Source organism: Platichthys flesus, chromosome 10 (genome assembly GCF_949316205.1).
Source record: "Platichthys flesus chromosome 10, fPlaFle2.1, whole genome shotgun sequence".
Classification (NCBI taxonomy): Eukaryota; Metazoa; Chordata; class Actinopteri; order Pleuronectiformes; family Pleuronectidae; genus Platichthys; species Platichthys flesus.
This window is the reverse complement of record NC_084954.1, coordinates 22,897,924-22,914,324: the sequence shown is the minus strand read 5'-3', so window position 1 is coordinate 22,914,324 and position 16,401 is coordinate 22,897,924. Positions and strand designations below refer to the sequence as shown.

The following is a 16,401-nucleotide window of genomic DNA, read 5'->3' as shown; positions in this document are numbered from 1 at the left end:
TGCCAACAGGAATAATACATGTAGTATTGTCACTGGACACTGGACTGATAACAACAATATATAACTGTAGCACAATACCGTAGGCCGGATTAATGCTCTGTTGCGCTATTCTTTGACCTGGATGGAAATGTCATGGGGTCAAGGAATGTGTCAAGGAGAAACATCATGTTTTTGATGTTGTATTTTGTTGCAATGATGTGAACTGTAAGCTCAATGTGCTTCTTCTTCAACGTTACTGTTGACTGGACAGATGTGGCTGCGAGTAAGTACATTTTATATTTATGGATTTTTTTGATTCTTTCATCCTCTCGAGTAAATACGGAAACTGGAGCGTTAACTGCCTGTCTGAAAGCAGCTATAAAGTAGAGTCCAGTTTATCCTATAAGATCAAATAAGGAAGCGCTGAAGCTCCCCGTAGAATTCATCATTGCTGACATCATCCATGGCTGACACAAGTTATTTTCATATCAGGCACTAGGAAAAAGAAAACGACAGTCTGCTCAACAGTCAAATGGTTTAATAAATATATTGTAGTGATCGGTGAGCAAGTCGCTCTATATCGATTTAGATCAATTACTCTGGATCTCAATTTGAACGGATATACAGTGGCTGGTATTTTTTAAGTGATATTTCAAATTTTGTATATTTACGCATATTCTTCATTTAGTTGTTTTTGGCTGACGGACAAACTTGATGAATAACAGGGTGGGGAAGTCACGTCCGACGGAAGTTGGTTTTATTTTGAAATCTGTTCTTCAGCCTTACCGTAATGCTCAGTAGAGACAAGCAGCGCTAAATAAAGCTGACTGGCCCTGCCTGTGTTCCGGAGTGAAGCCTGGCTCTACCGCAGTGGAAAATGTCCGCTGCACCGCCTGTCACAGACCGGCATGTTTTTAACCGACATGGACGTGAGGAGCCCCCGGCGCTGAACCGGAGAGGAGGCGGACACGCTGCTCCACGACAGACCGCCCCACACCTCCAGCGTCACCGGGTAAAGCAGCTCCTCAGCGGATCTCATGCTAACCGTGTCGTCCTACCGTGGGACCTTGGGGAGCAGGTGTCACGGGGGTCGCGCTGTGTCGTAGCTCCGCTCACAGACGATCTGTGATCGTGCTTCTCATCATTCCAGTGAAGCTCCTGTTAAAACTAGCAACACCAGCGCATCAGCCAAGCTCCATTCAGAAATCTGACTTTTAAATAAACAAAGGTTCTAAAACAAGCGGCACAGCACTTAAAGAACGTGACTCGTGCACATACATCGTTAACATGATCAAATATAGAAATCGGGATGTTTATGAGACTCATGTAAGTTCCTCCTCGGTAAATAAGAGCTGTCTGGTTTAATACACACAATGTCATACAGTAGTTAACTCCACGTGAAGGGAAAACTACTTTTCATGTAATGAACTTATCATTTCCTGGTCTGTTGGGCGTGTGTTTGGTTATAGGGCAGCTCAGCAGCTTAAGATGAGCTGCTGTCTCAGTGCTAACTCTGACATGTTCATCATAACAAGGGAAAACATCATGTGACAGATTCTCATCATGAGCTCAGAGAGAATCTGAACAAAGTCAGTGGGAAGCTCACAGAGAGTATTTCATCAGCTTCAGTCTGTTGACAGGCGAATGTTAAAGGTCAACACTGACTCCTTTCCACCAGGACTAGAGCTTTAATGACCCATGGAGGTCAAAGGTCATGTCCCCAATGTGACCATAATAGAAGTTCAGATTTACACCAAGCAACATCCAGATCTTGGCTGGAAATGTATTTGTTAACTTTTGACTGATTTGGTGCAACTCGAGAATCTTTTTTGGAATCATCTGACTTATACTTTCTTTACTTGTCATTGGCCAACCATTAAGCAAATTGTATCGGGACTCATGACATGTATGATATAACGTATGATTAAAATCACCGTCACTCTATTTGACATAAGAGTAATTCATGTGAGTTTGCCTTCCCTGAAATGAAACTTCAAAGTTTTAGTTTATAAATTTAAACTCCTTTTCCTGTAAGAGTTTCAGATTGATGTGGGATGACGATTTTTGTTTGTGGTGATATTCGTTGTTGAGAAAGCTGCAAGTGCAATGCGTCAGAGTAGGATTTGAGAAGATATTTCCTGTCAACGGACACTTATTTTTCATGGGACAGTGACATAGCATTAGAATTTTACTCCCTACTGAAAGCTAGCACCTATTTGAGACTCAAAGTAGTCACAATCCCAATAACCCATTCAAATTTAAACTGATGAGTAAATATAAATAAAGAAGTGCCCCCCCGAATCTAAAGAGGAATTTAGCTTCAAATTCTCTTAACATGATTCATTCTGATGCAAAGTTGGTTATTTTTTACTTGTGGGGGAAATAAAGTCCTATGAGCAGAGGGAAAACATCTGGTCTAAAGGAGTTACAGTGTGAAGGAGCAGCTCTGTTCATATCTGTAACTTTGTCACCACAGGCCGATGGCAGCGAGACCCAACCTGGACCACCCAATGATCCCAGTGCCGGGTGGCCCCATGTGGAAGACCCCACCACCAGAGAGCCTCTGCTGGATGACTGTGAGCGGATGGGGACTTTGTTTGGGATGCTCAACAAGTGCCTGCGAGCGATGGGCTTCAGCCAGATGTACTTTGGAGACAAGATAGTGGAGCCGGTATTGATTGTGTTCTTCTGGCTGCTGCTCTGGTTCCTGGGTATTCAGGCCCTGGGACTGGTGGGAACTCTGTGCATCATCATCATCTACATCCAGAAGTAATGAGAGCCGATGATAGGCTGCTGTTTTCTTTGGTTAATACTTACACATGCAGGACTGTAATAGCAATGGATGTCATGACGGAATATTAGGTGGCTCTATGGTTTTTAGGGGGGGGGGCTGTGGAGAGGGCTATACTGCTCTGTAGTGATAGAGACAGACAGACCTTAGCTGCTTTCTGGAAATACTGTAAAGCTTGTTGAGTCAGGATTCTTCAGGATTGTCTCGTCTGGAGCGTCTCCAGCCTCAGTAGAAAGCAGGCGAGCTGTCCTGCTGCCGCTGCTGACGTGACATAATGGTATCGATCCTGTGATTTAAAGGAACGGAAACACATTGGGGGGAAATGCTTTGTTTCTGTTTGAGTCAGAGGCCAAGAGTGCCTGTGCTCAGGAGATCAAGCTGCACACATCTGTGTGGAGTCTCACTCTTTTCTGTCATACACTGTGAATGTGGCGTGCAGGCACAGCAGTAATATGACTTCAATCACTAAGCGTCAGAAACGGTGTCTGGAAGTAAGCTGACACAGAATGCATAATATGTTCTTGCGAAACCTTTTTTGCTGTAAATGGTTTACTGCGTTCTCCAAGCGCTCTCTAACAGTCTGTCACAAAGTCATCTCTTGAAATAACTTTTGAATATCTTCTGGCCCAGCAATCACTGGGGAAGAAATAATTGGCCTGTGGTCCAATCTTACTTGTGCTATGTATGCACAGTGTATTCTGATGAATGGAAAAGTGGAACTATTCTTATTGCCCTGAAACTGCACATGTCAAATAGATACAAGCAGAAGTCTTCTCAAGGGAGTAGGCAGAAGTGTGAAGAATGTAAATAGGCCTTTCTCAAAGTCATGGAAAGGTTTGAAATTGGTAAAATGGATCAAACTTAAAACTGAGATTTGTTTTGGAAATGTGTTCAACAACAGATCAAAAAATTCTGTGGATTGACAGAGTACATTTTTATACTGGGTAAAACTTACATTAACGTACAGTTTGCTTTGTCTTCCAGTTAGTCTCACTAGTGTTCAGCTGAGGGACTTTACAGTGTTAATGTTTGCATCGAGCTGGTCAGATAAACTGATGATGTCAAGATAAGCATATCACCCTGGATGTTTCTTAGGGCTATGGTTACATTGCAAAATGCTGTGTATATGCAATATGTTTTTTTAGTCTGCATGACATTTAGGTTAACTCGACCTATCAGTCTGCTTTATTTAAGGGGGATTAACTCTAAGGGCCCTAACTACCTGGAACAGGGCAGTGCTGAGTGAAATGCAAATGTGCTCACCACCATTCAAGCACCCATGGGTGTGCTGGTCTTAAAATGAGGTGTGGTCATTTTTGGTGCATGATATCTTGAGGCAGTGGGAAGAGACAGTGGTGCAGAATTTCACTTTTATTTGAATGCTCATTATCAGAGAGGGATAGGCTTTTACAAAAGCAGATGCACAACTAGTGCACATTCAGCTTGTTGCACACACACACACATACCCACACACACACAAACACACGCATACCCACGCATATGCATGATCTCTTTTATCTGCAGAGAAATGTTCACCATCATAATATGAATCCATCAAGGAGCCAGCTCACCTGGCCTATAAAGGGATTGGGAGCGGGTGCTCTAATTGGTTTGTTGAATATTCCTCCCAAAACACACCCATTTCTTAAAAGAGTAGTTTACCCAAAACCCTTTTGGATTTTCAGGGGTAAACAGCGTTGCAGGTCTTTTAGGTGAACTATGCCTTTAAGAGACTATAAATGCACACCTTTGGAACCATGAGCCTGGCGCAGTGACAATATTTCCTGCAATTAAGCAAACAGAAATGGATTTGAATAAAAACTAAATGCATTCTTTTCCATGAGAATAGAACCCTGAATGCCTTTTCAAATGCCCTGGGCAAGATGATGAACCTCAAATTGCCATCAATGTGGTTGTGGGATGAATAAGTATAGATTTACTGCATGAATGTGTGTGTCAGTAGGTGAATGTAGCTCAATGAGTTAAGTCCTCTGAGTGGTCTGAATGGACTAGAAGAGACATTTACCGTCAAGCCCAGACTCCTGCAGTGCCCCCCACAGGGTCACCTGGGTTACACGGCCGTAAACTTGCCTCCTGCAAGTTTACCAAACACATGTTGTCTGGATGATCAAACTCCCATAATCCCCTTAGCACTCCTAAAGGGTAAAGAGCTGGTCAAGTGTTCAACGGTCAGGATGGAATGTGAACTGTTCCTCCTGAATCTAGAGTTTGACAATCAGTCTGAGCCTCCTCTCCAACATCCAGTCACAGAAAGACCAACCCAAATGTTTAGTGTTCTGTGGGACGTGTTGCTGGATGGATGATTGTTCTTTAAGTCATGCTTGCCTCCAGAGTTGCTAACATGACAACTATTGTTTATGAGCCATAAGCAAGTGCACAAGTTCCCTCAACAAGATCTGCTGAAGTCACCACGAGGAGTCAACACTTTACTGCTCTGCGCAGATTAAATGCATTCACATTAAGCATATCTTAAAAATATTTGACACATCATTTCTCCCCAAAACTGTTCACTATTAATGGCTGAGTACGAATGTAGATGAATTGTGAAACAAGGACATTAAATATGTAACAGTGTGGGAACACATGGAGCTGGATGTTAGTAGGGTTGGACCTTTAATTGTAATGATAGTCTCAGGTAGTTTTTTTTACCGTTAATCACATTTCACTCTTCTGTTGTTTTTGTATATTGTGTTAACATCTTAAAATGTCCAGGCGTCCATGTGAAGTGATCACACACTGTAGTCATCTCACTGATTCTAAATGTAACTGCTGAGCATGGGGGAAGCATTACTACTCGCTCATGCTGCATCTGCCCTACCTAGAAAAATCATTATTTTTATCATAATTATTTGTTTATAAGGCATCTGTATTGAGAGTTTAATGTGCTAAAGAAATGTGGAATTTAAGTGTTTTGCACTTTGTATGATTAAAAGTGAGCGTTCCTAAAAATGTTCTTTGGGTGTCACTGTGTGATTATTGCATATTGCATAGAGTCATGTGATCCAAGGCCGTTCCCACAGCCATGCTGCTTTCATAACTAGCCGTTTGTCAATTGTAATAAAACACTGACAGGCACTTGTGTCTGTCCTGGGAGAGGGATTGCTCACGTGACTCTCCCTGAGGGCTCTGCCTTTCCTCCCCCTTGGTTCTTTGGTAGTCGTTCTTCGCCCTAATCAAGGGTTAAGGATGTTGCACCTTGCACTGAATGATAAGCCATATAAGGAAAACTGTGGTTTGTGAATATGTACAAGTAAACTTAATTTGTATTATATTTGAATGAACTCCACCATGCCGCTATTTGAATGACTAAGTTTAATGGGCACATGGTTTTTCTTGCCGCAACATGTGTGCTCTTCGTATTGTGTTGAATGGAGCTGGATTAGATTTGCAGGAGACATGTCTCCAGTCTGATGTGAATAAACACCTCCCTGACAGAGGGTATGTGTTTATGAGAGTCATAAAGGTGAGTCATAAGTCCCTGAGTACAGGGTTCACTCAACAGACATGTTGTCAGTGAAAATTCTGACTTTATTATTACCGCCAAACATTTCTTTGCAAATGGTGCTTGTGTGCATGAAGCAGATCCCACTGAACACAAATATACTGATAATTACAAGCACTCATATTTACAATCATATACATATACACAACATAAGCAGCTTCAACTTCAACCCAATGAAGACCATTTGAAGAATCACAGCTTGGTTCAGTACAAAAGGACAAAGTAAACACAGAAACACAGGCAGGTGCTTCTATACACAGCTACAACCAAGTTCACTTAAATACAACCCCCCTCAACTAACAGAAGTGTGTGCCTCTTGAACTTTGTAATGTTTGTTCATTAAATACATCCCTAACAAGCTTTGAAAAAAAAAACACTAAGATGTAGCTCCTACTACTCTTAAGTGACCTCAGGGTTTGTTTTATTATAAGAGTCTGCTGCAGCCAAGTCTTTTCGCAGCACCTGAGCAAAAGAACTTAACCGATTTCTAACATATCGCTGTCATTTATGGTCCAGCAGCTTCTTCCACTTGTAAGACCGAGGGTGGGGCTCAGCTCCTTTTATAGTCCAATCACAGCCCTCTGAAGCTGGAATGTATCAATTTCTATTTCTGTCCAGACTTCTTAATGGGCTTGTTTTGATCAAGACAAACTGATAAATTATACAGTCAATTCAAACTAAGCAAAGTAACATTAGTCTAGAAAAACAACCTTTATACATTTGTCTTGTGCAAATCAAGCACTATCATGTCATTTTCATTTGAAGAGTAATGGAGGACTTTTCAAAGATGTTCAGGGATGTTGTTATGAGAGGAAAAGATGCTCAGCTCTGTCACCATAATGTGATGGTTCAATGAGACTCAGTGTTTCCTGGCTGAGGCAAACTTCTATTGCACTTTGGTATATACATGAGGCCTAGAGGAGGTCTGAGATACAAGGCCACCTTCACTCTACATTTAGATGTACTGTGTTTTACAAAAAATATGTACAACATTGAATAAAGTGCTAAAAAAAACCACCTCTCAGGACACTTTGGGATGATGTCAGACGGATATAAGACATGTGAGTGAGAAAACAGGACGTGAACTTGATAATAAATCAAGTTTTCTGCTCTTCAACAAAGTTCAACTATAAATGGTGACTGGTTGCTGCTTCTCCACTGGGAGCATTTGCAGTCTCAATCATTCTACACGGAATAGATTTCATTTGTAAAACTAAATGAGACAATTAAAACACACTGGATTAATAATGACAAACACACTGATGTCTGCCATTTCTATCAGACTTCTAATGGCCGCAGCTCAGTGGCCGTTGCCGCCCTCAGAGAGGATGCGGCTGGGCTCGGTGAACTTTGCCGTGAGGATGTAAAACAGGGCGGGGCCGGGCACCAGGGCCAACAGCGGCAGGTCCTGCTCCAGCTTGTCCAGTCGGGAGATGGAGATGATGCCATACGCGTGGAGCAGCCAGTGGCTGAACAAGACGACCAGACGCTTCTTCTTAGCAACCAGGTGTTTGAAAGACTGTGATGGGGGATGAACAGAGGAAAGAGGTTAGGACCAAAAACACTGAGATCAGCTTCCAATAGACACTCATCAAGTGCTCTATGAGTCTGACAGTGTTTGTAAGGCCTAGAATTTAGAAAGTCAGAAACTTTAACAATGTTTAATGAGAAATAATATGATGCAGTGACACAAAAGTAAATTAAATAAAATGCCAGACGTATTTGTACTGAAAAGTCTCACTCACTCCAGTATTAAGTATAAGCACCTATGCTTGAGAGTAAGGATGCCACGGTGTTGAAATCTTCCCACAGGTATTAAACTTGTGAGAACTTGTTACTAATTACACCGGAAATTTAACAAGTGTCTGTTGCTCAGCGTCTTTAGAGCGTTGACTAACTGAGATCTGTGACGTTAGATTTCACTTGAAGTTGTGTGCAGTGTTCAATTACACAGACTGTGAAAGTCCACTTCTACCACTGATACACAAAAATAACGTTTTAGGTCTTGAAAAAAAGGAAACAGACGTTGTGGCTAGCAGACTAACACAGAAAGCCCACTTTAGAGGAGGCACAAACTTTCAGTTCAATTTAAAGGTGTGGCGACACTTTAAATGTTACTGCATACGAGTAAGATATGACTACTACATATGACTAACATGCATGTGCAGTGATTGTTGTTACCTGTATCTCAGTGGCAGACATGTAAACAGCGAGTGTAACCAGAGACAGCACCAGCATGATGTAAGGAAACGCATAATCTGAAAAAAACACACACAAACGTCAACCTACACAACTAGTTATTATTTTAGGTGAGACAATACATGTGCAAGGGTTTCAAATTTTTTGCAAATAGATATCCCCAAACTTCCAGTTGATCACTTACAACACAAATATTTAGTTCTATTACACATTCTCAGAGCGTAACAACAAACTTATTTCGAGAAAACCACCTTTAAGATAATGCATGTATTGTATATAGAGTTAAATCTAAACATGCAAATAGGCAAATTGAAATAAAAGACAACCTAACATGTTTTCTATCACTGGTCTGATTGAGATATTTTAAGCAAAATAACCCAAAATCTCAAAACCGACCAGTGCATGACAATAAATAACACCATAACCTGCAATTTTTTAACAGCTGTGTAATGGTCCCAAGCACATGAAAAATGACAACTCTCCAACTGTAGTTCAGGCTGAAATATTAACTCACAGAGTAGCCCTCCTCCTACGGCCTGTAGCACTGTCAGGATGGGGAAGAAGTAGAGAGCAGCGTAGATGCTTTTGAAGCGGTCAGATTTACCCAGACCACAAGCTATCTTCTTCACCAGCAGAGGGCGCAGCAGCATCATCAGAACCAGGCAGAATGCATAGTAGATCAACACAATAGTGTAACTGGGGACAGAAAACCAGAAAGCAGTAATTACACAAAGTTATGTTATGGTCTCAAAAGATGCTGATGCTGCCAAAGTTGGTGACAACACTGAGTTTCCCCTGAATTATCAATTATAAGTTGATTATTGGTATAACATACATGTCACACAATACAGGACAAACAAGATACATATCCTGCAAGATGTTGTTAAAGGTATAAAATACTTTGACTTGAGTGGCTACGTTTATAAGCTCTATAGTCTGCCACAGAGTTCGTACTTTGTTTAAATAAATGAACAAAAATGTTCCACCAAATTATTTAAAAAAACTGCAAGAAGAACTATCTATAAATCATGTGTTATTATGATTCCCGACAGGCAGATGACAGAAATTCCCTGGCACCACCGCCCATGGTAACAACAATTATCACAGTACATAACGTAACGTAATGACGTCATCACAAGCGAACAATATGACAACAACAATCTCCTGCGGCCAGCATGAGAGTCATCAGATTTAGAGGGTTAATTTACTTGGCAACATGTAAATACTGTTTCAAAGACTTCTCCTTGCTGCCATCTATTTGTTTATATGTTCCATTGTCTGTTTTCAAATGCATCATAAACACGTTTTTTAAAGCAACCCAGAATCAGCACTTACAGTGGGTAGACAGCCTCCTGGGTGCAGTGTATGGTGTTGATGTAGTCTGGGCTGGGGTTGTATAGCATGGTGTACCAGTCTGACAGCATCTGGACACCACAGGAGCGGATACTGAGTATTCCCACCGGATCGGTGACCAGCAGTGTGACCACGGCCGACACGCTGCACTCCAACATGGCTGTGATGTGCTGTAGAAGAGCGCTGGAACTAAACACACAACAACACAAACACACAACTAAGTTTCACACCACAGACTTCAAGCAAAAGATATTCAGAGTAAGTATTCCAGGAACAAAAAGAACAAAGTAAATGAGATCTTTCGGAAGAAGTAGAGCAGCAGTAAGCTCAATTTTAACTCAGCCCCACTGTAAACACAGTCTTCTGTATGAGGTTATGGTTTGGCCCGTGTGTTACGGCTGTGGTGAGAAAAGATGCCGCAGAATCACAAAACAAAGCCACAACAGTGATTTAAGTGATTTCATCAATAAGAGAAAACTACTTCTTTCTGCAATTATCCAAAATAACCTCACTGATTAATGCTATATAATATAGTTTATCAAGTATATTTAATCAAAAAATGAAGATGGATTTAAATTGGCGTAAAAATATGAAGTTAATGAGGTTAAGGTAGAAGTAAGATGACGGATTCTTTTTTTTTTATATATATATATTTTGGAGGCTTTTTACTGCCTTTAATGGATAGGATTGAGATTTAGCTGTAAAGGGGGGACAGAGAGAGAATGAGGTAGGACATGCATATATGGCTGCGGGTCGGAATCGAAACCGGGTCTCTGAGGGTTGAGGCAATGAAATATAATATACAGCGTATTATCATAGACTGATCACTTTATTTAAAATGAAGGAGTTTGCTTCCGTCTTAAAACTACAAAAATAACAAATGACACTGTCGCTGCTCACACACATCCAGGCTACTTCCACACTGATGTGCTTTGTTTTAAATCAAAACCCTTTTTGCAATTTCTGACCTCCACCCTACTCTGGAGTTCTGAAGTGCTTATAAATCACTTTTAAAATCATAGACACCAAAGTTCACTTCCAGATTGGGTCATCAGTCACAGGGTGACCTTTCTGACTCATGTGAACCTTTTTCTAAAGAAAACAAATGGGTTCAGGCAACATGGATAATGACTAATAAGCAATCCCTACTCTTACCTTTCTTCATTGCAGTTCCTCATTTTACATATTTTGTGCAACTAAGCAAACAAATGCAGAGAAGTTTACATGCCCAGTGAACGTGAATGGTCATGTGTGTTATTGTGAACTGAGATTATAGTCAATGTGTGTGTGTGTTTGTGTGTGTGTCATATTGTGCGTGAGCCCACCTCTTTTTTCCAGAGTACCACTCGATGAAGAACCAATGCAGCACCAGAGGCAACATGGCCATGAATCCCAGATAGAGCCAGTCATAGAGATCAGGCGACTCAGCGCAGCGTTCACATACCTTCTGAAGGTTGGACCGCTCTCCACGAGGACACACCTGGCAGGACACACAGACAGCTGAGATTAGAACTGTGCACCCCCACATCATTGGATGCTTATGCACTCACCATAAGTAAAGCATATGAATTGTGATTTCCCCAGTTACAAGATGTTCACCAGGCCTGCTGTGGCACTGTCTGGTAAAATAGGACTTAAATGAAATGAATGTGTCTCACCACAGTGACTGGGATTGCTTTGCATGCATCTCTCTCCTCTATTTGCTAACCCACACAGTACACATGTGCATGTATTCACAAATCCCCTTGGTGCAGAGATAGCGTGGTAGCAGGGGCAACGCCATCAACTCCTTTTTTTTTCTCAATCTCTTTTCTCATAGTTTAATCAGCCATCTTGAGCTAGTGTGAGACACTGTCGCCCACATGACCTGATGCTTGCTTGTTTAGTAGATTGACGCTTGTGCTCATGGTTGCTTGATGTGGCTGTAGTTGGATTACTGCTCTTTGTTAACTAAGGGTAAAAGTGATTGGGGATTTAAAAAATCGTTTCGTATGAACAGATGCATTTTGTGAATATCTGTGCATCCTTGCTATGATAACAGCTGGTTCCTGTTGGTATTTGAATTGCCTTCGCTGTCCAGCCCATGAATGTTGTCCCCACACTTTTAGGGGAAAACAAATCTGAGATTTACAGTTTGGTTACCGATATAGAGATGGTGCCCTGTAATGATTGATTATAATTAATACAATTATAAGAATGACTACTTGTCGTGTATGGGCTACATGCAATTGACATACAGGTTTAATTTTCAATGCACATTCTTTACTATTAAAGTATTGTAAATTATTTCAATATAATATGCAACAAATTTGAGTAACTGATGAGGTTCAGTGTAAAGATATATAAACCATTTGAGTTAAATACGTGTAATAGTGCTGAACAAAAAAATGTCATGTGGTATGAGCAGTTCAAGGGGGAGAGAGAGGGGTCAGGAGAGGCTGAACCAGGTTGGTGAACCAGGCCCGGGGCATGGACCCAAGGAGATATGTACAGACCCACTAGCTCCACTTACAGAGTTCATTTTGATTCTTATTAAGATACCTTTTTTTATTATTGTCCTCTATCAATCATGCACACACACATGCTACATGAAATGGGGAAATTTCACCTCTGCTTTTAACCCATCCATAGGTAGACACAGCACACGGAACACAACACATACAAGGGCAGTGACCACAGGGAGCAGTGGGTAGCTATAAACTGTATTGGAAAGTGCCCAGGGAGCAGATGTTATGCTCTTTCAGTAATTTACTGCTTGTCTCTGTCCTTCTATCATTCACTCTGCAAACCGAGCGCAGACATTGACTAAATTTACAAATTCGGTTGTTTTTACCCAGTCTGAGAATGTCCGATGACTGACTGACTGTGTATGTGTGTCCTTAGCTGTCTACATAGATATATATATATATATATATATATTTATAGCAGAGGAGTCAGTGTGTGTGTGTGTGTTTATGTGGCTGGTTACCTTCCGCTCAAGTTCTGGGACTATTATACAGAAGCTATACAATTATTTTATAGTAATCAACTGCTTACAGTGATGAATTTGGCCTGAGACAAGTATGATCCCCATAATCAGCTTCCACTTTACTAGAGTTCCGCCGGGAGGTAACATGACATTTGATGTAGGCATCGCCTCACAATTCTCTATGTAGGAAAAACCCATTAGGCTGCGTTCAGACCTGAAAGTAATGCTTTTGATCAAGTCCCTCAGGACGAATGTTAATATCAGGTCTAAACTGGGTCGTAGCACATCTCTTTCATAGCACTGATGGATGATGGACAATGTCCCATAGACAGACACAACATTACACTACATTACATGTCATTTAGCTGACGCTTTTGTCCAAAGCGACTTACAATTTTATTACACTCAACATTTATGAGGGGCCATTTAGGGGTTCAGTATCTTGCCAAGGACACTTAGGCATGCAGATGGGAAAGAGCAGGATTCGAATCAGCAACCTTCTTGTTGCAGAATACCTGACTCTATCCCCTAGGCCACGCTCTCCCCATAGCAGGACAACATAGCAGTCAGACGTAGATATGGTGTTTAATACTCACACCACACTCTCCCTCCACTGATCCATTGACCGTCATCCTGCCACAGTACAGGCCTGGACACGTTGAGCTCATGAACACAGCTGTAGGCACAGACACACAACTGAATCAGCAGCAAACACTTTGACAGCACAAGCACTTTGTTATAGGTTTTTAGGTATGAACACAAATTTGTTCATTCATTAACGTTAGTCAATATTCATGTCTGGTAGCTAACGTGGAGATGTGTTACGTATCTGACAGAAATCACATTGTGTCGGACAGAGGGGGAGATGTGCGTCTCTCGTTTTGTTACTTTCAGTAAATACAGGTGATATCTATGAAACAGTATTTCACACTGTGAGCTTTCTGGAGAGAAACGTCATCTTAGCTCGAAACCAAAACAACCAGGATAACTGAACCACACTTCCGCCACTAGGACACAATTGCATTTTACTAGTCACTGTTTAACCACTGTTTGAACACAATAGTGTCTTTATTCCAGTACAGAGACATTACCTAATGAAGCGTTCGGGCACAGCACAGAGCAGTGGGATGGAGTTAGCTAGCTGGTTGACAGGTAGCTAGTGGGGCAAACCCGTTACTAATACGTGCGGTGAAAGACTTCTAAGAGGAGAACTAATCTCACATTAAAGTCAAGTCTTACTTACACATTTTGGACCGATGAAGACTAACACTATATCCTCCCCTCGGTGCTGCTAAACTGTTTTCTGTCGCTCTTGCGATACACCCATTACTAAACCGGATGTGGACGAAAATACATGCAACACAAACAGGACCCCTTTTTTTTTATTTATGTTGCAAATAGTGATCATAAAGTGCACAGCGCCACCTGTCGTACTGGGGTGTTATTACTTTCAACTTGAAGTGGTCCGATTTCGGTTTAATTGCATAATGATATGTTGTGAACTCTATGAATCTATTTCCACAATAACAAAGAACAACAAGCGAGAATTAGTTCTAACGTTTATTTTCCACATCACAACAGGACCTGTTAATGGAGAGTTAAAAAGTCAGGTAATATATTCAAAAAATAAGTGCATGCAATACTTAAGTGTAAGGTATATAAAATATATAAAAATATATTTGGGGAGTTGTTATTGATTTTATTTTTCTCAGAGGTTTGTGACGTGAAAGCACGTATCGTTCTGCAGTTACTGTCCTCAACGACCAGCACATTATCCTGCGGCGCACATCATCCTGCGGCAGACATCATCTTGCGGCGCACATCCTCGTGTGGCAGACATCGTCCTGCAGAGCACATCATCACCGCACGTCCTTGTGTGGCGCATATCATCCTGCAGCGCATATCATCATCGGCGCACATCATCCTGCAGCACACATCATCCTGCCGCGCACATCATCTGGCAGCGCACATCATCCTACGGAGCGCATCATCCTGGGGCGCACATCGCCGCACATCTTCCTGCAGCGCACATCGTACTGCAGCGCACATCATCCTGGGGTGCACATCATCTTGCCGCGCACATCATCCTGCAGTGCACATCATCCTGCAGCGCACATCATCACCGCTGATCATCCTGCAGCGCACATCCTTGTGCAGCAGACATCATTCTGCGGAGCACATCATCACCGCACATCCTTGTGTGGCGCACATCATCCTGCAGCGCATATCATCATCACCCCATATCATCCTGCAGCTCACATCATCCATCGTGCAGCGCACTTCATCCTGCGGGGCACATCGTCCTGCTGTGCATATCATCATGCAGTGCACATCATCCTGCAGCGCACTTCACCCTGCAGCGCACATAATCCTGCTGCGCACATCATCGTGTGGCGCACTTCATCCTCCAGCGCACATGGTCCTGCGGAGCACATCATCTTGAGGCACCCATCATCCTGCAGCTCACATCATCGTGCGGCGCACTTCATCCTGCGGGGCACATCGTCCTGCTGCGCATATCATCATGCAGTGCACATCATCCTGCAGCGCACTTCATCCTGCAGCGCACATAATCCTGCTGCGCACATCATCGTGTGGCGCACTTCATCCTGCAGCGCACATGGTCCTGCGGAGCACATCATCTTGAAGCGCACATCATCCTGCAGCTCACATCATCGTGTGGCGCACATCATCCTGCAGCACACATCATCCTGCAGAGCACATCATCCTGGGGCGCACATCGGCGCACATCGTCCTGCAGCGCACATCGTACTGCAGCGCACATCATCCTGCAACGCACATCATCCTGCAGCACACATCATCACCGCACATCATCCTGCAGCGCACATCCTTGTGCAGCAGACATCATTCTGCGGAGCACATCATCACTGCACATCCTTGTGTGGCGCACATCATCCTGCAGCGCATATCATCATCACCCCACATCATCCTGCGGCGCACATCATCCTGCAGCTCACATCATCCATCATCATCCATCGTGCAGCGCACGTCATCCTGCGGGGCACATCGTCCTGCTGCGCATGTCATCATGCAGTGCACATCATCCTGCAGCGCACTTCATCCTGCAGCGCACATAATCCTGCTGCGCACATCATCGTGTGGCGCACTTCATCCTGCAGCGCACATGGTCCTGCGGAGCACATCATCTTGAGGCGCACATCATCGTGCAGCGCACATCAAAGGATGAGGGTTGGACCTAGAGCTAGAAGTTCCACCCCACATAACAGCCTTTTGACTAAATTTGATATTCTAACATTTAACAAGACAGGACAAAATCGATTTATGTATGTGGGTCTAGATAGAGCATTAAAGTCATGAAATTATTTTAAGTGATGGCCCATTTCATTGGCAAGATAATAATAAAAAAAAAAAAAGAATCAACAGAAGAATATGGAAGCGTTATTGCAGTCACTTTTATTATACATTTTTTGGGGCACTTGTCTTGGAATTTCCGAGATAAAATAATTTTTTGTGAAGTGAATGTAATACGCTTCTGTAGAAAAAAAGCTTATTTTAAGTTCTAGACATATTTAGGGTGTTGTTTTCTCACTTTCTGTACGTCCTATA

At 42.4% G+C, this 16,401-nt stretch overlaps 2 protein-coding genes across 2 annotated transcripts; one reads left to right on the top strand and one right to left on the bottom strand.

Moving 5' to 3' along the window:
- The first annotated feature begins 767 nt into the window (after positions 1 to 767).
- Positions 768 to 5,744, top strand: fam241a (family with sequence similarity 241 member A). The gene is made up of 2 exons (XM_062397090.1): positions 768 to 991; positions 2,456 to 5,744. Exons 1-2 carry the CDS (start codon positions 857 to 859, stop codon positions 2,750 to 2,752), a joined length of 432 nt encoding a protein of 143 aa, XP_062253074.1. The 5' UTR covers positions 768 to 856; the 3' UTR covers positions 2,753 to 5,744.
- A 421-nt stretch (positions 5,745 to 6,165) lies between these two features.
- jkamp (jnk1/mapk8 associated membrane protein) lies at positions 6,166 to 14,174 on the bottom strand. Its single transcript, XM_062397089.1, has 7 exons — positions 14,057 to 14,174; positions 13,410 to 13,489; positions 11,171 to 11,325; positions 9,828 to 10,034; positions 9,007 to 9,188; positions 8,475 to 8,551; positions 6,166 to 7,812 (listed from the first exon to the last, which is right to left on the bottom strand). The coding sequence occupies exons 1-7, from the start codon at positions 14,058 to 14,060 to the stop codon at positions 7,594 to 7,596; spliced, it is 924 nt and encodes a 307-aa protein (XP_062253073.1). The 5' UTR covers positions 14,061 to 14,174; the 3' UTR covers positions 6,166 to 7,593.
- Positions 14,175 to 16,401: the final 2,227 nt, after the last annotated feature.